The sequence below is a fragment of the Chiloscyllium plagiosum genome, chromosome 12 (assembly GCF_004010195.1).
Source record: "Chiloscyllium plagiosum isolate BGI_BamShark_2017 chromosome 12, ASM401019v2, whole genome shotgun sequence".
Lineage (NCBI taxonomy): Eukaryota > Metazoa > Chordata > Chondrichthyes > Orectolobiformes > Hemiscylliidae > Chiloscyllium > Chiloscyllium plagiosum.
Window position 1 is genome coordinate 66,761,343 of NC_057721.1, and position 25,702 is coordinate 66,787,044.

General features: G+C 37.5%; 1 protein-coding gene across 4 annotated transcripts in view; it reads left to right on the top strand.

Annotated features, from left to right (window-relative positions):
• LOC122555374 (sorting nexin-9-like) overlaps nucleotides 1–20,853 on the top strand; it is a 96,148-nt gene extending 75,295 nt beyond the window's left edge. For all 4 annotated transcript variants that reach the window (XM_043701320.1, XM_043701321.1, XM_043701322.1 and 1 more), the window contains 8 exons: nucleotides 665–765; nucleotides 2,082–2,182; nucleotides 7,239–7,316; nucleotides 8,854–8,930; nucleotides 9,063–9,152; nucleotides 16,125–16,239; nucleotides 17,551–17,642; nucleotides 19,565–20,853. In XM_043701320.1, coding sequence (XP_043557255.1) covers nucleotides 665–765; nucleotides 2,082–2,182; nucleotides 7,239–7,316; nucleotides 8,854–8,930; nucleotides 9,063–9,152; nucleotides 16,125–16,239; nucleotides 17,551–17,642; nucleotides 19,565–19,609 — 699 coding nt within the window. In that variant the 3' untranslated portion in view covers nucleotides 19,610–20,853. The remainder of the gene's footprint in view (nucleotides 1–664; nucleotides 766–2,081; nucleotides 2,183–7,238; nucleotides 7,317–8,853; nucleotides 8,931–9,062; nucleotides 9,153–16,124; nucleotides 16,240–17,550; nucleotides 17,643–19,564) is intronic.
• Nucleotides 20,854–25,702: the final 4,849 nt, after the last annotated feature.

Sequence of the window (25,702 nt, forward strand, 5' to 3'; positions counted from 1 at the left end):
TTGTTGGAGAGAAGGTTGAGAGGTGACTTAATAGAGATATATAAGATAATCAGAGGGTTAGATAGGGTGGACATGGAGAGCCTTCCTCCAAGTATGGTGACAGCGAGCACGAGGGGGCATAGCTTTAAATTGAGGGGTGATAGATATAGGACAGATGTCAGAGGTAGCTTCTTTACTCAGAGAGTAGTAAGGGTATAGAATGTTTTGCCTGCAATGGTAGTAGATTTGCCAACTTTAAGTACATTTAAGTCGTCATTGGACAAGCATATGGACATACATGGAATAGTGTAGGTTAGATGGGCTTCAGACTGGTATGACTGGTCAGCGCAACATCGAGGGCTGAAGGGCCTATTACTGTACTGTAATGTTCTATGCTCTAATGTTCTATGTTCTATTTACCCTGCATCTACCCTGTGCTATATGTGGTTGCACATATTTGATTATGACATTAAGTACCAAGCGTAGGAAATTATCCCCCCGCTTTCATAAACATGACAATTCATGAGAAATTTGGAAATTTTATGATAAAGAATACTATTGAAACAATTGCAGCAGCACAATTTTCAGCATCAAACCTAGCAATGTCTTGTGGTGACTTAATCAGGTTATTGCACATTATGAAACATTTTTCTGAATTTGAATGAATAAAGTTAATCCCTCCTAGGATTGGAAATCTGGTAAAAGAAATGCAGAGAAGGATGAAGCTGTTGGAGGAATGATATTCTCTGAAATAATGCCATCATCAGAGTTTAGGCTGCTGAATGGGTAAGAGTTTTTTTTTTACTATGCACGTAGTCAACTGTTGTGATAGCAATCAGTGCTAAAACTGCTATAACGTTTTGCTTAGGAAAAGCAAACAGATATTTTACATGAAAATATATCCACATTCCCATGGTTTAAATGAGTGGTATGAAAACGTTGTTTTTTAGGCAGCTTGGATTCATAAATTGGTGGGTACTTTGTCTGCACATAAAGTTTGATTGTATGACAAATAAATGTCATGTTGCTATGGACCACCAAACCCCCTTAAAAATATATTAAGAAGATAGCCTGGATTCTAGCTTTTACTGTATCTTAAAGGCAAGCGCTAGGTGTTGTGTTCCATAACAATTTGTTTGGTCAAACTCCCAGTTTTGAAGCAAAACACACTTTATTCATACACTACAGTTAAAATACAACAAAAGAAAGAAGAAATTGAAATAAGTTAACAAAAGGCACGACTCACTACCACTAGTTTCTATACATACAGACAAAGAAGGACACCATTTTGACCGAGACAACACACACATCCTAGGACAGGTGAAACAAAGACACGCAGGAGAATTTTTAGAGGCACAGCATTCTAATCAGAAATTCATCAATAAATGGATCGATTTAGACCCTATCTACCTTCCCTTGAAAAAAAGAACCGGAAATGACATCACCCACCTTAAGAAACCAAGACCTATAAACAGAGAAGCGGGACTTACCACCAGCACTTCACCAGAGACTCTCACTGATGATGTTACCTAGTGATGGTGACGAAACATCTGAAAACAAACCTTCAAGCACAGAACAGAAGTTAACTCTATTGGAAAACTTAACAGAATAATAAATTATTTAACAACTACGCAGTTACTGTTTCAACATAATAATGTCCCATAAACACACGCTTGGCAAAGGCAAATGCAGAAAAATAGTTTGTCTCACATGCAATTCTCCAGTCCAGGAAGCAAGTCATCCAGAGCAGACTCAGACAGAGAGAGAGAAAGGGAGAGCTGTACTTTATGGGCTTTGAAGCAGACTGTTCGGCACCTCTGTCTCAACTTTTCTTCATTATATATTAAAAAAATGAGGATCAAATACACCTCTTAAAGCCATAGTAATGTCGCAATATACCACAAGTTGCTGATTCTGCATCTGTCATGCTGTCTTGGGAGGTTCAACATAGACTTTATTAATATGGTAGAACAAATCTAAGATGAGCTAAGAAAGTCGAAATGCTAATTAAAGTTTAAGTATTGAATTTAATATTTATATAGCTGTTAAAATTTTTAAATGGTTAGTCTTATTTATTGATTTTTCTTTCTTTTAATTGGCAGAGAAGAACCAGAAAAATATTTGACCTTTGCCAAATATATGGGAGAAAGTGTTAGAAATCTTATAACAGTGACAGAGGAACACACGACACGGTGCACTGGATGTACGTGTAAAAATGCTCGATTAAAAAAATAAAAATGCATCTTCAGTAGCAACGCCATTACAGTGATTCAAGTATTTTCCATCAGTGGTGTTGGGAGCACTAATTTATATGGATCTGAAATTTAACAATAATGTTTATTCTGTAACCAGTTTAAAACCAAACACAACAACCAACTAATCTGTAGTAATTTTGCACTATTGTAGTAAATTTTGTAAGTCTGGACAAGGATATTGCTAGTTAAAATTAGTTTGTTCTGTTGCCAATATCAGATTAGTTTAAAAGTCTAGATTTAGATGAAATCATCCTGTAACATGAGTACATATTTCTAAACCTTATCCTATATTTATTACTTTATCGAGCAGAAGTCATATTCATCCATTGGGAATGTATTGTATGTAAAATGCAATGTTTCATCTATTGCTTAATTGAAAATGTCATTAGACTGTATGAAACCTATATTACCAGTTACACTTCTACATAGTACTGTTTTAGCATTCAATGTTAGGGGCACATATCAGACCCATATTGGTGCCACAAATTGTAACTGATAAGTTGTACTTCAAGAGTAGCCTTTTACTTTGATTTCTCCTGAACTTTGTTTAAATGATAGTAAAATTCTTTTAGAGATCTTTTCATTAATGTCTCCATTTCAACTCTGGTTTCTTGTCACCTGTTCACCTTTCATCATCCTTCTGGCCACCAAGCATTTATGCTTTTTAAAAAAATGTTCCTCCAGCAGTTAAGTAGATACTTGTTAGTTTTCTCTCCCAATTTGCACCAAGTCAAGTTTCTTTGTACATTTGCTGACTTGCCCCTCTTCACTGCCTGTAGCCACCGCTAGCATCCCTCTGTTATTCAAACTCTATTTTCATTTGCATTTTGCTAGCCCTTGTTTAACCACATGAATAGGAGGTTCGTAACATAGATCCTTTGGAAACTCTGGATATAATGATGCAGGTGTTAAAAGAGAAGGCTTTGTTGGAAATGCTGTTTACGCCCTTGGATAAACAGGAGTTTAACCAAGGTGGGACAGTCTCATTGAGTTGGGCGACTAAGGAAAAGGATTAAACTGTCATCTCTGGGCTAGAATGACCATGTCAAAAGCTGAGAAAAACAGCAATCATGAAGAATGCCATTTGTGACTTTAAGTAGTGCTGGCTAAGTACTATGGTAGGGAGGGAAGCTTGATTAAAGTGATTCAAGCATAATCAATTGAACATTTAATTTTCTACGTCACAGACATCACTTCAAAAATATTTCATTGGTTGTAAAACATTTTGGATTTTTTAGACTATGTTAGGCCCTACATTAAATGCAAACCGGTCACTTATGTAATCATAATAAATAGGAATCTTACAGATTAAGATGATGAAACTTTGGTTTCTTCAATAATGGTCTTGCGTTTTTATCAGTTACCACATTTAGGAGGCTAGCATTAGTAGGATTTACTTAGATGCCAGTCAAAAATAGTTGATATTCTCTATGTAGTTACATAGTAAATGATATGTATATAAAATGTTGGGAATTCAAATCCTGCAAATCTGATTCAAAATCTGCTAAAACTATATCTAATGCATTGTTTGAACATATTTTAATATGCAATAGTTGTCACATAGTAGCAAAAGATTTCTTCATCTGCTGACTTCACAACAAATTTATAGAATTTAACCACCACTTATTGTTGTGGATTTTATTGGATTTGTTTTATGATTATCTCGTCTGATACAATATTATTAGATCTGAATATTGTCTTGTCTTGTTGTACTATCTACGATAACCATTCAGGGATGGCAGCACTGTGGAAGGGTTGTTGTTACTGTCCTTAAAACTGGTATAGATTTGATTTCAGGACTCCCAGTCTGAATAAAAGTCACACCTGATTTCTTAGCACAAATACAATTCATGAGCTGATTCTCCAAGTATTGCATAATGTCCTTCAGTGGTAAAAGAAGACACATTTGTATTTGTCTGCCTAGCATCTTTTTCGCTTTGTGAAAAGAAGCAGGAGACAGATGTAACAAAAAAATTGAATGCCTATCATTCGCTGCCCAATTTCACGTTTTTGAGCAGTATGTGACTTTTCTTGAAGTAGGCAAAAGCTCTGTTAAAATTTTGAAGTGAGAGCAGTGCATCCAGTTTTAGGAGCTTCACACAATGTTGATCGAGCATTTGGCTACAGGCTACTTTGAGGCACTCAGAGATGACGGTGTTGCAGTTGGGGCCAGCATTTATTGCCCATTTCAGGTTCTCCTCAGACAGTGGAGGTAGACTGTCTTCAGAACCATTGAGGTCCATTTGCTGTAGATATACCCACAATGCCATGAAGGAGGGAGATTCAAAACTTTGACCCAGCAATGCTGAATGAATAGCAATATATTTCCAACTTTGGATGATGCATGACTTGGAAAGGAACTTACTGGTGGTAGTTTTGCAATGCATCTGCTCCCCTTGTCCTTCCAGATGGACGTGGTCATGGGATTGGAGGATGATGTCTAAGGAGCCATTAGAGAGTTTCTGCAGTACACCTGGTAGATAATACACATTGCTGTTACTAAGCACAGATGTTGAAGGGAGTTGTTTGTGGATGCAATGCCAGTGAAGCTTTGTCTGGGATGGTGTCAAGCTTCCTGTGTATTGTTGGAGCTGCACTCATCCAGGCAAGTAGGAATTATTTCATTACATTCTTGTGCTATGTATATTTTGAACAGGCGTTTTGGAGTCAGGATGTGAATTACTCACTGAAATATTCCTAGTCTCTGACCTTCACCTGTACCTACAGTCTTCATTTAACTAGTTTAGTTCTGTTTCCGGTCAATGGAAAACCTCCAGGATGTTGATAATGAGGGTTTTAGTGGTAATTTAGCTATTGAATGTCAAGGGTCAATGGTTCGATTCTTTCATGTTGGAGAAGGTCACCATCTGACACTTGTGGAGTGCGAATTTGGAATCCTGCTGAACCTGGATTTTGTAACAGCCTTCCTGCATTTGGACACAAACTACTTCAGTATCTGCAGAGCTGCAAATGGTGCGGAACATTGCGCAAACATTGGCAAACATCCCATTTTTCATCATAAAATGGAGGGAAGGTCATTGATGAAGCAGCTGAAGATGAGTGGGCTAAGGACACTACATTGAAGAACTCATGTAGAGATGTCTTGGAACTGAGTGACCAACCTTCAATAATTGCAACTATCTTGCTTTGTGCCAGATATGACTCCAATCAGCAGAGATGTTTACCCTAATTCTTATTGATTCCTGTTTTACTAGGGCTCCTTGATGCCACAATGTGGCCTTGATATCAAAGGTAAGTATGCTCGCCTCACCAGTGGGATTCAGCTCTTCTGTTTATGTTTGAATCATGGTTGTAATGAGGTCAGGAGCTGAATGGACGTGACGGAACCCTAACTGGGCATCACTGAACAGATTATTGCTAAGAAAGAGTTGCTTGATAGCACAATTGATGGTATTTCCATCACTTTAGTGATGATTGATCAGAACATTGGTCAGGTTGGATTTGTTCTGCTTTTTGTCTACAGGACATATCTGGTAGATGCCAATGCTATAACTGTATTGAAACACCTTAACTAGGGTTATGGTATGATTTGGAGCACAAGCCTCCAATACTATTGCTGGAATGTTGTCAGGGCCCATAGCCGTTGTGGTATGCAGTGTCTTCAATTGTTTCTTGATATCACATGGAGTGAATCAAATTGGTTAAAGACTGGCAACTGTGATGTTGGTGATATCTGGAGGAGGTTGAGATGGATCACCCACTGAACAGTTCTAGCTGAAGACTGTTACAGATGCTTCACCCTGAGTTCCTTTGTGGAGGTTTCCCCTCCAGTGAGTTGTTTCATTGGCCCCTACCATTCACAATTAGATGTGGCAGAACTGCAGATCTTAGATCTGATCCATTGATTGTGGAATCAGTAAGGTCTGTCTATCGCTTGCTGCTTTTGCTGTTTAGCACATAGGTAGTCCTGTTTAGTAGCTCCACCAGATTAACATGTCCTTTTCAAGTAGCCTGGTGCTGATTCAGACATGCCCTCCTGCACTCTTCATTGAAATATTGTTGATCCTTATATGCATGCTTCTCCTGGCCCTACACAATATTTTCCAAACTACTTGCATCACTCACTTAGCTCTGAAATGATCTCTTCCCCTTCCATTCCCCTTAAATACTCTATCTGGGCTCAGTGGTGATGCAGCCAGTTTTTCCACACACCAATCTTGGATAAATTGTTTGTTCCTCTTGGTGGTTCCATAAGCTGACCTCCTGAATCCCCAGAGCACCTTCACAATTTACAAGGCACAAGTCAGGAGCATAGTGGAATTCTCTCCATTTTTTTTAATGAAACAACTCCAGTGTCAATCAAGACTCTTGATACCATGCAAGACAAAGCAGCCCATTTGCTTGGCATCCCATTGTGTCATGTATACAAGATACACTGCAGCCAAGCCTTCTCCTAAAGCACCTTCCAAACCTGCAACCTCTACCACTCAGGAGGGCAAAGCAGCAGATACGCAGAAGTATTACTCCCCACAAGTTTCTCTCCAAGCCACAAAACATCTTGAATTGGAACTCTGATTCTTCACTGTCACTAGGCAAAATCCTGGAACTACCTCCCTAACAGAATTCTAGATGTCCCCACACTCCAAGAATTGCATGTGGGTTCAGAACGCAGGCAGCTCATGACCAGGACAATTACAAAAATTAATAAATATTGGCTTGGCCAGGTACACCCACGTTCAACGAAAGGATAAGTTATTTAAAAAGCAGACTAATGAATACACTTTGCATTTGGCTACTAAACCATTGGAAATCATCAAAAAGCATTTCCCATTGTATTAATTGTTAAGATTACAGTTCAGGTAACCATGGCTTGTTATAATTTGATATGACTATCAATATATAGATTATTTGAGGTATTGATTGCAATTTGTATAATTTATGCAAAATTGATAGCATGGCTATTTTGCCTCAGTGTTGCTGTGGCATGATTTGAATTGTGTTAACGTGTGTTTAATTATGTCACTTTTAAACCTCTTGTTCCAGCACTGAAGTCAGAATATATCAAAATAGGGAAGGCCTTCTCAGATATCTCAGCATCATTTGCTAAAAGCACCTATCTTGGTAAAGTGCATTGTTATACTTTGATTTTGCTTTATCAAATTAATAAGCATAAGGATCTGGTTTCAGCAATTTCAAAACATTACTTAGAAACGTAAGATTTAACTTCTGTTATATCATACATTGATGCATTAATTCATCATAAAAATGTAGGTTATACATGTAAATTTACCTGCACCCATGCAATATTTTGGATGAACCTTGGAAGCCTCGAGTTTGCTCTTCATAGTCTTTTCAGCTGCAGGCAGGATTCTAGAAAACGCTAACCTCTATATCTTTTCTAAAACACAGTGCACTCATTAGCTCGTATCCTGTGCCCTGTTCTCTTATTTGACTAAAATAAGTTCTGCTTACGTTAGGCTTCTATCAGAGACTAAATTTCACAAGGCACCCCTGTTTTAACCCCTGCCCCCCTCCTCCTCCACTGGCTAAATTGTCAGATGAGAGAAGTATCCTGAGGGGAAAAGTGGGGAGAATCCTGCAATGATTAATGAGCTGATTAATCATTAATAGAATGCTGATTATATTTCTGCCCCTCTGGACACAAGGTTCTGCCACAAATCAGAGCCAACATCTAATATGCGAGTTAAAAAAAACACATAGGTTGATTTTATGTTTATGGGCATTTGTGACATAGTACTGTCAAACAGCAACACTGGAAGAGTGTAATTAATTATTTACATGTTCTAAATGAATGATTTATTTTCAAGTGTATTTCACTGTAAAATACAATAGAATACGGCAAAAACCTTTTTTTGGTCACCATAATCCGGCACTATTTTAACAATTCGAGAATAAGAGAAGATGAAAAGATATAGCTTAAAGAGAAGTTCATGTACATACAAGTTCTGAGCCAGCTCAGAACCACCACTGCCTAGCCATGCCCAACTAACATGGAAGTCTGGTGGTCCAAAGCTGATTCCAGTTTGAATACCTTTAGATAGTTGCAAACAAGTTGGCATAGGGTAGATTTAGGAGGGCAATGCAAATAACACAAATAAACAAAGCAATCCTAATTTTTTTTTATTACCCTGTTCCGTTGACACATCAACTGGCAGTAGTATGCTAGGATTTAGTTATGGTGCAACTTTGTTCCAGCAAAGCAAATGAATATTAATTCAGAGCTGGAAGACGAAGACCAGGTGATCTCATACTACTTAGGATTGAACACATCCAGAATGCAACTTGAAAAGCATAGTGAACAATATTTATAAAATATCCAGATGTCTCAGACTTCTGTGTACATTTTGAGCCAAGTTAAAATTAATGTAATGCTAACAGAATACATTCACAGCTACCACTGCTTTCTCCGCAACTGCATTTCTAGGCATGTGATCCACACCTATATAGAGAGAGCCCATAGAAAGATGTTGAATTTCGAGCCAGGTTAATGAGATCTGTTTGACCATAGCCACTAAGACAACTACAAAATAGATAAGCATGCAGCAGCAACAAACAGTGCTGCTAAATACCACATTGTAGATGTTATTGTCATACCAACATAATACAGATTAAACTTTATGAAATTATTTTTCAAAAGGGAAAGAATCCATTGGAAATGCATTGGCATTTGTGGGAAAAACATACGATGATATTGGGAATGTTTATTTTGATCAGGTAAATTGAGATAATTAAGTGCAATTATTTGAAAATATTTACTGTTTATTTATTCTTTGAAAAATTTGTGTTTTCATAAATACTCCTTTGCAATGTAATAAATATCTGCTATGTTTCTTCTTTCTCTTGCAGCCAAAGCAAGATGTTCACTGTTTGTTGGAGATCAGTAAGGAGTATAAAGGATTGCTGGCCTGTTTCCCCGATATTATAAACGTCCTCAAGGTTAGATTCAGGTTTCTTTTCTCTGAATTATAATATTAGGACACTTATAGAGGACAACGATGATCATGAGTAATTTATGGAGTTATTAAGGTACGCAGTAAGTCATGGCATAATTTAAAGAGGCTCTGATGTGGAGAAGCCAGTGTTGGACTGGGGAGGGCAAAGTTAAAAACCACACAACACCGGGTTATAGTCCAACAGGTTTATTTGGAAGCACTAGCTTTCGAAGTGCTGCTCCTTCATCAGGTGGATTCCACAACCACCTGAAGAAGGAGCAGCGCTCCCAAAGCTACTGCTTCCAAATAAACCTGTTGGACTACACCTTGGTGTTGTGTGATTTTTAACTTTAAAGGGGCTCCCACTTTCTGTCCCCAAAAGTCTTGATTTTGACTGTACATCAATCTACTTTACAATTAACATACTATATACTTACATGAGTAGTCATCATCAATTTTTCACCCAGAAATGCAAGTTTCCTTAAGAATTATTTTTATAGCTGGATCGTATGATAGCTGAAAAGTGGATTGACATACAATCTTGCATTTTTTTATAACTGGACAAAAGATCAAGTAAGCAATATGGATTGCATTGTGAAGATCGCGTGTGTTTAAGACATGCCCACTCTTTGTTTTGAATACCAACAGCATTTCAAAATAATGGTGAACGTCAATGATTTACTTTAATATTTGGCATTTAAGACAACTCACATTTTGGAGGGATTTTTTTGAGATTTCAAAAGGTAAACTTACTTATATGTCTACATCTGTGATGACACCATTTCCAGCTGAGGTTACTGTGCAGCCACTGGTTTCAGGAACCCTTACAAACCAGGAAGATCAAATGAATTCTTCAAATTTTGTTTGGAAATGATGAGAAGTCCAATGAAGCCACTTGAAACAAAAACTGAGGCAACCTGCCCATTGTGACTCATTCAATACAAGATAAACAGTAATAATGTGCTAGAAGCAGTTGTAAGGGACAGATTCAGATCTTCACATTGAATGCAGTTGACACAATATCATAAGCAATAGGCTAATCCATGAAATGTGCTTGTAAATATCACTATATCTAGTATTGTCGGTCTGCAAACTGAGTGGATCCCAATAGGTACTGATGAGAAGATGTGAGAGAAATTGTTTATGGCACTAATTGATATCCATTAGTAGGTACAATCATAAGAAAGTTTAAAGAGTACTTTGGTTTCTCTTATTTTTCCTCATTGGCAATAATTTCACATTGAACTTTATGATAATATGGTTGTTATTTATAACAACCTTCCCACAAGTACTCAATTCTGTTACTTGTCACACTTCACCACTCAAACCTGAATTTTAAAAAATGCTTCTTATCTGAACATATAAAGTAGCCATAAACAAGCAAATATTGAGAATTTCTTCCACAGGTCAAGGATTGGTGTATTCCTAAATACACTAAATACTAATGCATTATGAAGTCCAGCAAAATATTTAAGGTCTGTTTTTTTAAAAAAAATCCTGTATGATAAAATTTAAGAGAATCTGAACTTGGCAAATCTCGGAGAAAAATCACCTTAATATCAGTTGCAGGCAGCTGGGTAGTGGTACTGACAGGTGGGAAAATAGGAAGGAAATTGAGGCAGACACCATATAGTGGAGGGTTGTGGTAGGAAGTCCCCTGCCCATTCTCCTTTATATTCTTATGGAAGGTGAGTGAGATTTGCTTGGATTTTATGTGCAAGAGTGTAACAACAAAGGTTGACATTATGACTGAATCACATCAACAAGTTGGGTTTTGCAAACGGAACATTTTATTTTTAAACTGAGATTTGCTTTGCATTGCATCAGCTCTATTTTCTTGATAGTTTCCCTCAAATAACCTTGCTTTTAAAAGTAACTCTCTTGCTGACATCCATTCCCACGTTTTCCTTGTCAGTTGCAATTGTGTTAAATTGTGTGATATTATTAATGAACGTTAATAAATTTGTTAGTAATACCATACATTGTAATATTAACCTATTATCTCTAATTTTTCCATTCTAATATGATTTATTGCCCGCTTAGCAGAAACATATTTCTTCACTTTAAGCTGTAAGCTCTATAATATATTAGTGAGATAAGGATGTACAAATCAAGATGTTTATATTTATTCACCAAGAATTCATTAAAATGGAATGCATTACACCGCTTCATTTTGGATATTATTAACCATGTTGGTTTTATGAAAATTAAGTATGGATACTGAATCATAAATGAGCAGCAGGATATTAATACTTGATAGTATTGCGAAGGTAACTCTTCCAGCACAGAAGTTATAAAAGGAAAGCATACACAGTTTATCATCTTCTTTTGGTGCACAAAGTTTTACGTATACCTTATTACTGCATTGTGTCAAAATATGCTCAGGCCACAGTAACAGAGTTCGGCCATAAACAAAGATCAGTACTACATTGATGCAAATGATTCCTAATCCGATCTTTAGTTTGGATACTTCAGAAAGAATCACAAATGTAGCAGCTTTAAATACAGAAAAAATGTGAGCTATTAAGTAAAAGAATATCGTTGAAAAGGTTCCGTTTTCTTCAGAATCCCACAGCAGCAACAGTAGAATAAAAGAAAATGTTAATTTCACTCCATATGTAGATTTTGGTGTAATCACAAACATGCCTTGCTGCAGAATCCAACATCTGTGGCGATAATGGTCCTTCCAGTACTGTAAAGAAACAAAACATACGCCTGCAGTTGAGACTATTACGAAGTGAAAGTCAGACAACCAAGTTGGACCAGGTTGAAACTGATACTGGCCAGGTTGCAACAGCATACCCATCTCGATAGCACTGACAATTTGAACAACAGCTTCTGTAGTGAACGCCACAGCAAGACTAAAAATGCCCACTTCTGTGAAATGTGACATATGACGACATTGATCCTTACTTGCACCAGTCTCCAGGAAGAGAATAGTACAGTTCATTGTAATGCACAATACAGCACAGAAAAGACAGAGTGCTCTCCATTTAAAATCCACTGGACCGTTCAGAGTAATGAGGAAAATACAGGCAAATCTGAACAGTAGTTCCAGCCAGCGCAGATCAGGATTCTTCATCCTTGCAACATCCATTTTGAAGTCAGATTTATTTTGTATAAAAGTCTGGTTTTAAGATAAAATTTTAAGTAACTTTAAACTCACTCAGTTGTGTTTCACTTTAATGCTTGCACTTTAATCCTCCTTCCCACACACAACTGGAATCTATCCTCCTCCTCCTTGTGTTGATTGCTTGCACATTGAATAAATGCAAACCTGGCACCAAATGATGCTGCTTTGATTGGCTCACTTGGTAATCTTTCATTCAAAATAACTGCATTCAAATATCCTACAAATGAAAATAGGATCATTATATTACATTATCATTTTTTATACCAACTAAACTCCATTTATCTTGAAATAGTAACTAATATAATCTACAAACCAAAGTCACAAAATCTATATAATGTATTACCATTTTGCTTGAAACATTGGTATGTTTGATTTTAAATATAATGCCTAGAACTATGACAAGTGCAAATGTTCAGATTCTTTGTCAAAACAAAGTGCTAATTGGGTAGATTTCCTTTACTCTACTTGTGGAATTTGAGGATATAGTAGCTGAGAAACTTAAATCTACTTTTGTGCTAGGAGGGCTCATTTTTATGCTGGGTGGCACAGTAGCACTGCTGCCTCACGGCGCCAGGGGCCCGCGTTCAATTCCAGCCTCGGGCGACTGTCTGTGTGGAGTTTTCACATTCTCCCCGTGTCTGTGTGGGTTTCCTCTGGGTGCTCCAGTTTCCTCCCACAATCCTAAGATGTACAGGTCAGGTGAATTGGCCATGTTAAATTGCCCATAGTGTTAGGTGCATTATTGGGGAAATGGGTCTGGGTGGGTTACCCTTTGGAGGGTCTGTGTGGACTTGTTGGGCTGAAGGGCCTGGTTCCGCACTGTAGGGAATCTAATCTAATCAAAAAGTGGATTCTGCAAATTGGGAATGACAGTGCTGAAAATATTGCATACAATCTTTCCATATACCAAACCATCCATATTTCAAACCATTCATAAAATTGAGAGTAATTGGAATGACTACACAAGTTTAACTTGTGGATTTGCCAACGTTCAATCAGGTTTCAAAACAAAAATAGGGTGTTCAAACTTAACTGGTCACAGCAGCAGTGAGCTATAGCGAAAACAGAAACAATCAAAACAAGTATTTGGCCATAGCTGCATTCCACACGAATAAAACAGTGCAGATTAACCCTGTTGAGAACTGAATGTCTTTTGGAGTTTGCACACTGAAAATAAAAAATGATTTTTTAAACATTGTGGATAGTGTGGAGGACGAATGCAGGTTGCAAAGGGACATTGACAGGATGCAGAGCTGGGCTGAGAAGTGGCAGATGGAGTTTGACATGGAAAAGTGTGACGTCACACATTTTGGAAGGTCGAGTTTGAATGCAGATTACAGGATTCTAGGCAGTGTGGAGGAACAGAGGGATCTTGGGGTCCACATCTATAGACCTCTCAAAGTTGCCACCGAAGTTGATCGGGTTGTTAAGAAGGCATATGGTGTGTTGGCTTTCATCAGCAGGGGGATTAGGTTTAAGAGCTGCGAGGTCATGCTGCTGCTCTTGGAATATTGTGTTCAGTTCTAGTTGCCTCATTATGGGAAGGATGTGGAAGCTTTAGAGAGGATGCAGAGGAGATTTACCAGGATGCTGCTTGGACTGGAGGGCATGTCTTATGAAGAAAGGTTGAGGGAGCTAGGGCTTTTCTCATTGGAACGAAGAAGGATGAGAGGTGACTTGATAGAGGTGTACAAGATGATGAGAGACATAGATACAGTGGATAGGCAGAGACTTTTTGCCCAGGATGGAAATCGCTATCATGAGGGGGCATAATTTTAAGGTGATTGGAGAAAGGATTAGGGTAGATGTTAGAGGTAGGTTCTTTAGTGGTGAATGCGTAGAATGCACTGCCAGCAGTGGTAGTCAAGTCAGTTATATTAGGGATTTTAAGCGGCTTTTGGATAGGCACATGGAAGATAGTGGAATGAAGGGTATGTAGGTTAGTTTGATTATAGAGTAGGGTAAAATGTTGGCAGAACATCGAGGGCTGAAGGGCCTGTACTGTGTTATGTTCTATGTTTAACATGGTAGTGAGACTTCACATTTTTCTGCTATTGGACCACATTTACTTTGAGCATCTGAAGATTGGGCTATTGCTGTCGCTCAGGTAACTGATAGAAGGTTACCAGGAAGAGAGGCAGGTTGGGAGATAGGGGAAATAGTGACTTGAGGGTAATGATAATGAGAATCTTATGCCAGAAAGCATTGTAAGAGAGGCTGGTGTGCATTGGTGAACACAAATGGCAATATTTGCAAAGGAACCAAGTTCTTTGAATGTGAGGTCCAGACTCCATGTTCAGCTTTTTATTTGGAGTAACCTGATAGACTGCCTGTCAGATAAACCAGGTGTGTGCATTTATCTTTTTTTAATTCCTTCTTGGGATGTGGGTGTCCCTGACTGGATCAGCATTTATTGTCCAGAGGCAGTCAATTGTCGACCACATTGCCATTAGTTTCAAGTCAAATGAAGGTCAGACAGCTGAGTTCCTTCTCTGAAGGACATTAATGAATCAGATTGGTTCTCCTGACAATCAATAATGGTATCATGGTTATCTTAATTCTTATTTCCGTATGTTTATCAAATTCAAATTCTACCAGTTGCCATTTTGAACCCGGGTCTCTGGAACATTACATGGGTCTCCGAATTAATTGTCTAGCGAAAATACCACTAGGCTATTACCTCCAATTGTGGTCCAAACATAGCTGGAGCTGTCAGCAGTTCTCTCAGGGCAATCCAGTGTTGTGGTGGGGTCGATAAACTAGTGTTAGGCCTCTTATTTGAATCTGCAACAGGACTGCAAATGCTGACTGGATTTTCAACATTCAGCATTCTGTTGATTTTGTGCCTTTTTAATAATGTGAGCCTCTACCCATTTTATTGGAGACTTTGGGCCATCATTTAAAAAATAGGTGATACACAGCCCAGTTTCTCTCGGCCACTGTGGCTTCACTTTTGATCTTACATTTATGTATATCTGTACTTTTATCTGCTTCATAGTTCACAATGGAATGTACTTTTAGTAGCTCTCTAACTTTTCCACGGTTTCTTATACCAATTATATAGTAAAATTCCATAATGCTTTTCTTGAGGCAAAAAACTAATTTTTTTGCCACATGACAAGCTCGTTTTATTTTTGTAACTCCAAACACAAATTTTCAGTCAGAGTATTCTTCTACCCCTTGTTAAATCATGCTCCTATTCTTGTACTGCCCAGGAGTCCACATAATATGTTGAATGAGTCTCTAACAGGCCAGTATTAAAAACCATTACCTATTGAGGCATTGAATCTGCCTCAAAGGAGACTCCCTGGTGATATTTTTATTGGGTGAGCAGTTCCAGTGTGCAAAACGTAAGTACTGCCAAAAACGAAATTCCCTGCCTCTAAAAGGTAGGCCTTCTGCAAACTCTAGGATCTATTATCCTCCCTTTCATGTCATCTTCAACCTTCTTGTTGCCTGACCTTCATGTATACAATTATTGTTTTCGATTTGAAAGTGCTGCAATTTATAATTACTGAGGTTTTTTTTACATTTCAAAAAGGGTGGAGCTGGAAATGTACAGCAGGTCAGGCAGCATCTGAGGAGCAGGAGAGTCGACATTTTGGGCATAAGCCCTTCATCAGGAATGCATTTTGATGAAGGGCTTAAAACGTCGAGTCGCCTGCTCCTCAGATGCTGCCTGACCTGCTGTGCTTTTCCAGCACCACACTGTTTGACTCTGATTCTCCAGCAACTGCAATCCTCACTTTCTCTGAGTTTTTTTTTAAAATACCTAAACAGATTTTAGTGCATTGCTGTAGATGTACTTTAGTTGAAAAACGTTTTGTGATGTTTTCTTCCCAGGGAGCAATAGAAAAGGCTCATGAATATGAAAAACTTGCTCAAGTCAACAAAGTCACAATGAAAGAAAAAGAAGCCATAGTTTTCAAAGCTGGAGTCGTGTCTTCAACTATACAGGGTATGAACCTTTTTAAATTGTCTAGGTTTTCTTGATAACTACTTCTCAGGAGTCAATCTAACCTCCTCCTCAATCAGGTAGAAATTGAGCAGGTGCAAAGATTAAATTGGCATTGTCACAATGATTCCCTGACACATCCCAAATTGCAATATTCCCATTCCCCACTATTTTTACTTGCCAAATCTAGAAGGCATAATTCAAATGAGAGACGAGACTCATAAACATTTCAACCAGAGTCCCCTGGTGACAAGCTTTTGACAATGGATACTCTCTGGCATTGGGAAAGTCAAGAAAGTGAATTATATATCTTATGTTTCGTTTGGACTGGGAGAAAAAAACAAATTTCTTCTTTTTGCTCTGCAAGGAAACCATGGACTTCTCATTTTGCTGCAACCTCCTCAAATCCATACTTACTGTGGCCTGGGTCCCCAGCAGCAGTTAACTATTGACTAATTTTGACTCCCATCTATTGGTAGTAAAGTCAGTCCTCCTGACTTCTGGCAGGAGATGGTGTTGGGTCAGATCTGTGATTCAGCATGGGAAAGGTAGTTCACCACCTACTTCAGCCTCCCCACATCCCTACTACTTGTCAAGGATTTTAATTGGTCATATAAAAACAACAGCTAAAGCACAAATGACACTACAACAGGGTTCCAGTCTGGCTCAATTAATAATGTACTTCCACAAGATCCTGCTGTCAATTCCACCCTTGTTTAATTTCCTTCCAAAAATTCACTGTTCCTTGCTTTTATTTTAAATCAATTTTAATTATAAAAGTGTGATTTGCTTTGGAACACTGCACTGATTTTTCTGTGCAATGTTAGGGGTTTCCCTGTTTTATTTTTAAGTAGGTGATAAAGGTCTGAATGAAGTTATTGAGCTCAACATCATCTTTTTGCAGTTGAACAAACACTTCTCGGTATAATTATAAACTTAGCATGCTCCAGCTTAGTCAGAATTTCCATTGCAGGCTGACTTCCTTGACGGAGTCAATAATTGTCACTGTTTGAACTCAAAGAAGACAGAATATAAACTGTTCAGCATATTCTGCAATGCAAATATAACAATCAATAATCTCTTTTAAGGATGTAGCGTTTTACATTAGTCTCAGCGTACAAGAATCATTGGTTACTTTTTCTTCCTGAACAGTGAACTGCTGGAAAGAAGAGATTGTTGCTATAAACACTTGCATTCTCCAAATGCTGAATTCTTGACAGACTTGCATTTAAAAGTGAGAAATTCTCACTAAATAGTTGTGTTTGAGAACTTTCAAACTTTCAATTCAGTAACAATGTTTAATTATTTTTGCAGCTGAAATCAATCACTTTAACCGTGAACTTACTAATGACTACAAAGAAACAATTCAACATTTTCTGTATGAACAGGTTCAGATGTATAGCAAGGTAAATATTTCATGATCCATGACCTGCACTACAGTACTATTGAACATTTTTGAATTTTTTTTTCTCAAGTTCAATTTATTGAAATATGTTCCCATCTTCCAAAAGGGTCAATTGTTTTAGAACTATACACTTAATGAATCATCTCATTAAAGTGATCTTCAAAATCATAACAGAAAGAAATAATACTACATTTTGAAGGAGAAATTGATTAAATATATTTTGACTTTGGACCTGGAGTAGGGACAATGAAGGGAATCTTTGACCAAAAAAACAATCTTCTGTAAATATTTAGAGGTGAACAAGAAAATTGACATATATGTCGTAGACAATGGCCAAACATGTTTTTCTCAAAACTTAACAGACGTATCATTGAAATATGAACTTGACAGTAAAGATGTGAGATTTATCTAGAACTTACTTTGGGATCAGATAATGAGCATCAGGGGAGGCAATGCTATTATTGCGAGATTATTAATCTAGAGACCTGGGTAATGTTCTGGAGACATGGGTTTGAATTCCACTATGGCAGATGGTGGAACTTGATCTAAAAATCTCGGATGGCCTTGAAACCATTACTGATTGTCAGAAAGACCCATTTGGTTCACTAATGTCCTTGGGGAAGGAAACTGCCAGCTTTCTCTATTCTGGCCTGTAAAGTACTCCACATGCACAGCAATGTGGTTGAGTCTTAACTGCCACTAGGACTAACACTAGAAATGCCCACACGCCATGAATATTTTTTTTTAAATCAGATATGTTTTCAAGTGAAGATCGGGCTAAGTACTCTAGCCACTATCATGTCTGTGCACAGATCAAATATTCAGAGAATTAGATGTACTTCGAGTGATAAAATTGCAAGCACCGTTTACAAAGCTTCTACGTTTTATATCATCTGCAAACTTTGAAATGACACCTGCACTAAGATCTATATCATTAATATAAATCAGGAAAAGTCAGAAATCCCAATACCAATTCCCCTCTCTATCTTCCTGCTGTCCAAAAGATATCCATTGGCTGTTACTGTTTCCTATTATTCTGCCAATTTTATAGCCATCGAATCATAGAGATGTACAGCGCGGAAACAGACCCTTCGGTCCAGCTCGTCCATGTCAACCAGATATCCTAACCTAATCTAGTCCCATTTGCCAGCATTTGGCCCATACAATGCTGCAATTGTACCAGCCTCCACCACTTCCTCTGGCAGCTCATTCCATACACACACCACCCTCTGCATGAAAAAGTTGCCCCTTAGGTCCTTTTTATATCTTTCCCCTCTCATCCTAAACCTATGCCCTCTAATTCTGGACTCTCCCACCCAAGTGAAAAGATTTTGTCTGTTTATTCTATCTATGCCCCTCATGATTTTATAAACCTCTATAAGATCACCCCCAGACCTCCAGAAAACAGCCCCAGCATATTCAACCTCTCCCTATAGCTCAAATCATCCAACCCTGGCAACATCCTTGTAAATCTTTTCTGAACATGAGCTACAACGTTTGTCACAGTCTAATATACGGTATCAAACATCTTTTGAAAGTCCATGCACACCACATCAACAACCTTGCACTCAGCGACTCTTTCTCTCACGTCTTCCAAATAAACTCCAGCAAGTTAGTTAAATTTGTCTTCCCCTTTAGAACTCCATCCCAGATCTTCTGAAACAATCTCTTGAACTTCTTTGTTTCTGACAAAAATTCATCCGCCTAAAATGTAACTCTATTTCTTTCTTCACTGATGCTGAGCTCAGATCAGCTGAGCATTTTCTGCATTTTGTTTTTTTTAATAGCGAGAGTTCATTGGTCAGAAAGAATGGGAGACAAAAACAAAATGAAGAAAATAGTGCAAGACTCGAACACAATGGAAGATCATTGCAATATTACTAATATATACATTTCTAATCTGATTTTATATTTATTTTACAGATAACAGATAAGTTGAGAGAGGCATATGCTCGCTTTGAATTCTAATGGCTTCCACCAGACTCTTAGACCTCTTCAAAAAGTTACAATTTTGTAATTTGACATATAAATTTTTTGTAAAGTCCCAAATTTATTAACTTATATTTTCAGTTTTACTACTTGTGTTGCTTGCAACATTTTGTCACCAGCTCCAGTAATTACTCCTTTATTTGCTTCCATTTAATTCTGATTGAACTTTTGCAGCATTAACAAACATTTCCTGACAATTAAATCCAGCTATTCTGAGGCTCTTTGCTGGAACTGTAAAGAAAGTTTGTTGCAACAGCACTCTAATTGTGCAATGCAGAATCTTTGCAAATGCTCCAAAACTTAATTCTAATGTGCATTTTGCAACATCCCTACTCATTTAAAAATAACTAAATTTGGAATTTCCTAAAGAATTAAATTCTTTAAATTGTTCTCAGAGACTAAATTGTAATCAAGTGTAACTCCCACCTTTTCTAGAGGTGTGGAATAGCGTCTCTGAGATGGTTGATTAGGAAATTAAGTAAACTTAAAATGACATTGTCATAGGAATGTCAAAGCATCTTGGTGATACATCTATTGTGAATGATCTGATTGCATACTCAAGTAAATTACAAGGTGCTAAAGGGAGTAATTTTAAGTCAATTATGGAGATCTGATGGTTCAAAATAGAGAGCTTTGCTAACAAAAGGGGGAAGAGTGCAAAATAATTGCAAATACTCCAGGAGGTAAAATAAAACTCTTAGTGCTTAGTTATATAACAACTCACAGCCCTAACTGTGCATTCACAATAATGTGAAATCAGTACAAAGTGACTTCCTACAGCAAAGCACTACGTGACAGAAAGGAAAAGTACAGCAAGAAGAGATTCTGCTTCTGAGTTACTATGGGGCTTGATAACCCATTTACATTACACAAGTTTAGCATGAGTGGTATTTTGTTTTAAAATTACTTCCCATTTTATTTGGGGAACTGGGAAATGTGGGAAACTTAATAGAAGGGAAAAACAATACTGAAAATGTTCACATGTTTGGAGAAAGAGTCATTTTAAAGAGGAGTACTAATTTAGAAATCTTTGTTTTGCTAAACAGAGTATGTTGCTCTGACTACTCAATACTTCACTGTAAATATTTTATAGTATATTAACATACATTTAATATTTTGTGTTTTTATGTATCTGATATTTTCTGTTGGTTTCAGTTATGTTTTGAGCCTGGAAGAATAAGAAGACAAATATAACCACTTGTACTTTGTTTGGAGTATATTTAATAAAGTTTTTTATATTTTTGCTACATGTTACAGTTATTTTGTTATAACTTTTTACATCAGAAAAAAATCTCTTACTTCTCAGCATCATTTTAGATTGTTATAACCGTTACGTTCAAATATATGTAACTTCCTTTTTAATTTTCAAATGGCTTACTTAAAACTAGTGTTACCAATTATTTTTTATTCATTCAAGGTATATGGGTGTCACAGACCAGGTGAGCATTTACTGCCCGTCTCTAATTGCCCTTGAGATAACTCGTTTACCCATTTCAAAAGGTTAAGTGTCAAAAAAATTGCAGTGGATCTCGAGTTGAACATAGGACGGACCAAGTACAAGTTTCCATCCCCTAGTGAGCCAGAGGGATTTTCTATAATAATCTAATAATTGTGTGGTCCCCATTCCAGATATAATATTTTAACTGAATTAAAATTTCTTACATGCCATGGTAGGTATTGAACTGAATTCGGGGCCAAATTTTTAAGAGGAGAGAAGAAAGATTTAAAAAGGACATGAGGGGCAAACTTCTTAACACAGTGTGGTTCATGTGTGGAATGAACTGCCAGAAAAGGAGGTAGATGCAGGTACAGTTACAATGTTTAAAAAACAAGGTCATGAATAGAAAAAGTTTGGAGGGATATGGGCCGAGCACAGACAGATGGGACTAGTTTAATTTAGGAACATCGTTGGCGTGGACTGATTGGACCAAAGGTCGTTTCTATGCTGTATGTCTCTATGATAGGCTAAATTGGAGGAATGCCTTCAGAGACATGTAGCTATTAAACTACTAGTTGAGGGTACTGTGCGCAGTGTTCAAATTCAGCAAGATCTGGACAATATCCCACTTTGGGCTGAAAATTGGTTAATAACATTCATGCCACACAAATGCCAGGCAAAAAAATATCTAAACAACACTCCGTGACATTCAATGGCATAACCGTTGCTCAGCCTCCACTATCAACATCCTGGGGGTTACCATTGGCCGGAGACTAAGCTGGGCCAGCATATAAACGCTGTGGCTGCAAGAGCAGATCAGGAATCCTACAGTGAGTAATTCACTTCCTGACTGCCCAAAGCATGTCCACCAGCTGCAAGGCACAAGCCTGGAGTATAATGAAACATTCTTCCCACCTGGATGAGTGCACCCCCAACAACACTCAAGAAGCTTGACACTATTTAGGGTGAAGCAGATTGATTCATGTCCACAAACGTTCCCTCCCTCCACCACCAATGCTCAATAGCAGCAGTGTGTACCACCTAAAGATGCACTACAGAAATTCACCAAGGCATCTTCCAAAATTATAACCACCTCCATCCAGAAGGACAAGGCAGCTGATGCATGGGAACACTCCTACCTGCAAGTTTCCTTCCAAGTGACTTACCATCCTGACTTGGAAATATATCATCTTCCTTCACTGGGGAAATCTCCCTCAGTTCAAGAAGTAATCTCACCAACACCTTCTTAAGGGCAACTAGGAATGGGCAGTAAATGCTGGCCAGCCTGTGAATCTATCTTTCTAACTCAGTATCTACCTGCCTCCAGCCCTACTTCTCTATAACTTGTTTCTAGTTCCAAGCTGCTCAGCTACCCAACGATCAATCATATAGTTGTTCTCCAGTAAAAGATCGCTGTCAATTGATAACTGTCACAGGCCAATCAGCTCCTTGTAACCAATAAAAGTTATACCACTACACACGCTTGGTTCCAGATCATTTGCAACCTGAACCTCAATATTGCTTATTCAAACAATTGTTTAAAGTGCCTGCCATGTAAATAAGGTTATTTGCTTTCAAAACTGCAGCTACTCTTTCAAACATTTCTAAAGTAATTATTTTTAATTTCAACCCACTTTTAAAATCACACAAATACAAAGGCAAATCCTTACAGCGTGGATCGAAGATTGCCTACGTAACACATAACAGAGAATAGCCATTAGTGAGCCATTTTCTGGATGGCAAGATAGGTCCACACAGTCATTTGGGCTCCGCTGACGCCTCAGCTAAATATGTAATGGTACAGACCTGTATATATGAATGATTACTCTGTCTCTGTATACCAAGAAATGGAATGTTTACGGATGTATGGCATGACCAATTGTACACATCATCAAAATATTTTATGAATAAAGTATATTTTTAAAATAAAAAAAAGAAATGTCAAGTAGTGTAGCATAAAAATTGGGGCTGGGCTCAACTTTTACAATGAATGAATGTAAGTGATTTGAATAAAAGGATTGAAGGTATGATTGCTACTTTTACTGATGACACAAAATTAATGGGAAAGTAAGTTATGAAGATAACATAAGGAGGCTACAAAGGGATATAGATAGGTTAAAGGGCAAACTGAGTAGAGTGTGGGAAAATGTTAAATTGTCCATTTTGTCAAGAAGATCAAAAAAAGCATATTAGCTGAATGGCAAGAGTTTGCAGAGGTGAGATGTAAAGGGATTTGGATGTCTTAGTGCATAAAGGTGTTATGCAGGTACAGCTGAAAGAAGGTTATTGTTTATTGAGAGTGAAATTGAATACAAAAGTATATTTTTGTACAGGACAATTGTGCAACTACATCTGAAGTGCTGTGTACAGTTTGGTCTCCCCTTAAAGAAGGTCAAAAATGGGTTAGAACCAGTTCAGAGAATGTTTAACTGGGTAAACCTGGATGGGTTGTCTTAGGAAATATAAGACAGGCCATTCTTGCACCAGTTCCATTGAAACATATAACATTCTGCAAGATCTTTACAGGGCACTTGGGGAAAAGATGTTTCCTTTTGTGGGAGAACCTAGAATTACAAATCACTGTGTACAAATAAAGGGTCACCCAATTAAGGCAGAGGTGAGGAGATCTTTTTGTCACAAAGGGCAGTGAGTCCTTGGAAGGCTCTTCCTTAAAAGGTGGTGACAGCAGGGCCTTTGAATTTCCAGGGACTGCTTTTACCGAACAAGATAGATGGATTTGTAACTGTAAATTGAGAAAACTATGTCTCTCTCTTTATTTACTTCTTAAAGCCGTCAAAGGAAAAGCTAGTAATTACACAAACTGGAGAGAAACATCCAAACTCCAAGGATTCAAAAATATCTGCAATATTCATATCTGTGTTGGATTTCAGGGCATTCCTATCTAACTACTGTCTCAAGTCATAATCTAAAACCTCAAGAACACGACAGGGAGTTGGAACTGCATTTTTTAAATTTTCCTTTTTCACTAAAGAGGGAGAGATGATGCTGAAAGATTCTTCTGAAAAGGATATGAGAGAAAACAAGAAATGGATTGTATATTGCAGTCCCAGCTGCAAAATTAACATTATACAAAGACTGATGGCAGGAATGTTCAATAGACCTATGAGCCAAATAAAGTCTCCAATTACTTCTACTCCTGTGATCACAGTCTCGATTGCACCCAACTTCTGCTAACTGTCATCAAGTCACCTCCTTCCTGAATGCAAGGTCTCCAATTTTCTCTGCCTAATAATTTTATTTCCTACATTTATCACCCTTTTCCATCTTGATCTTATACCATGGGGACTAACCAAGATTAGACACAGAAATTCATTATATCAATAATGATTTAGCAGGAGGGTCCAGATGATCTTTCATTTTCTGACTTAAATTCTGCAAAGGTGTATTATGATAGATAATCATTAAAATGTTTTATTAAAATAATTTATTCTTTTCATAGAACACTATAAATTGCATTAATACTAATCCAAATTAATTAAGTGTTTTATTAACAGAATGCTGATTATTATGAGTGAAAGGTTCTGATCCCCTGAAATGGCTCATCAATGTATTGATTCTTGTTTTTAAATCCTTCTATGGCCCTGGCCCCCCTCTATCCTTGTAATATCTTCCAGCTCAACAACCTATAATTATCATCTCTCCACCACTGGTGGTAGTACTTTAGTTGCTTATGTTCTAAACTCTGGAATTCCTTCCCACTGCTCTGTCTCGCTTTCCTACTTACAGATTATATCTCTAACTGAGCTTTTGGTCAATGACCTAAATGTTCCTTATGAAGTCAGTGTTACAGTTGATTTTATAGAGCTCCTGTGAAGTGCTTTTCTGACATTTCAATATGTTAAAAGTTACTATGTAAATATAAATTGATCTTGACTTTCACCTGAATCTTTAGATTATATTTTGAAATTTGTTGTGTGTTAGAAATTTTTCAACAAAACAGAGTTCAATAGAGTTATGTGAAACAACCATTGGGAATTCATTCAAATTGAAATGCATCCTCTGAGCTTTACTAACTTCCACCAACTTTTAAAACAGCTTCTACAAGTGACCTTTTCAGATCCATCACAACAGCAAGTTGTTTATACCACCTACAGTCAAAATCAGGTAATAAAACAAGAGAAGGTACAAGCTGTAGCTCAACACTGGTTCCTTACAGTATACAACAATGGCATTTTTTAATCTGTCAGATCATATTTTTGAATATTATGACTCACAAACATATTTGTAATCATTGTACCATTTTTCTTCAGTATCTCGTGTGGTTTTGTCAGAAATTACAACAAATAATCCCCTGAAACATTTTGACAGGATCACAGAGAAAGATTTTGTGTACAAACTCTGCAAGAAGGTTTCTCCTGCTTGTTTTCAAAAGCACAGTCTCAAAGAACCTCTTACCAATTTAGCTCAAAATAGCCAATACAGAAACTGGCTGATTAGGAAGAGCTTTGTGGGTTTTCTATAGAATCTAAGAAATTTACAGTATGGAAGGAGGCTGTTCAGCCAATCATGTCTCCATGTCTAAGACACTGACACCCAGCCTAACTTCACAGTTTTTGGCCCACAGCCTTGAAACTTACAGCAATTGAAGTGCATATCCAAGTAGTTTTTAAATA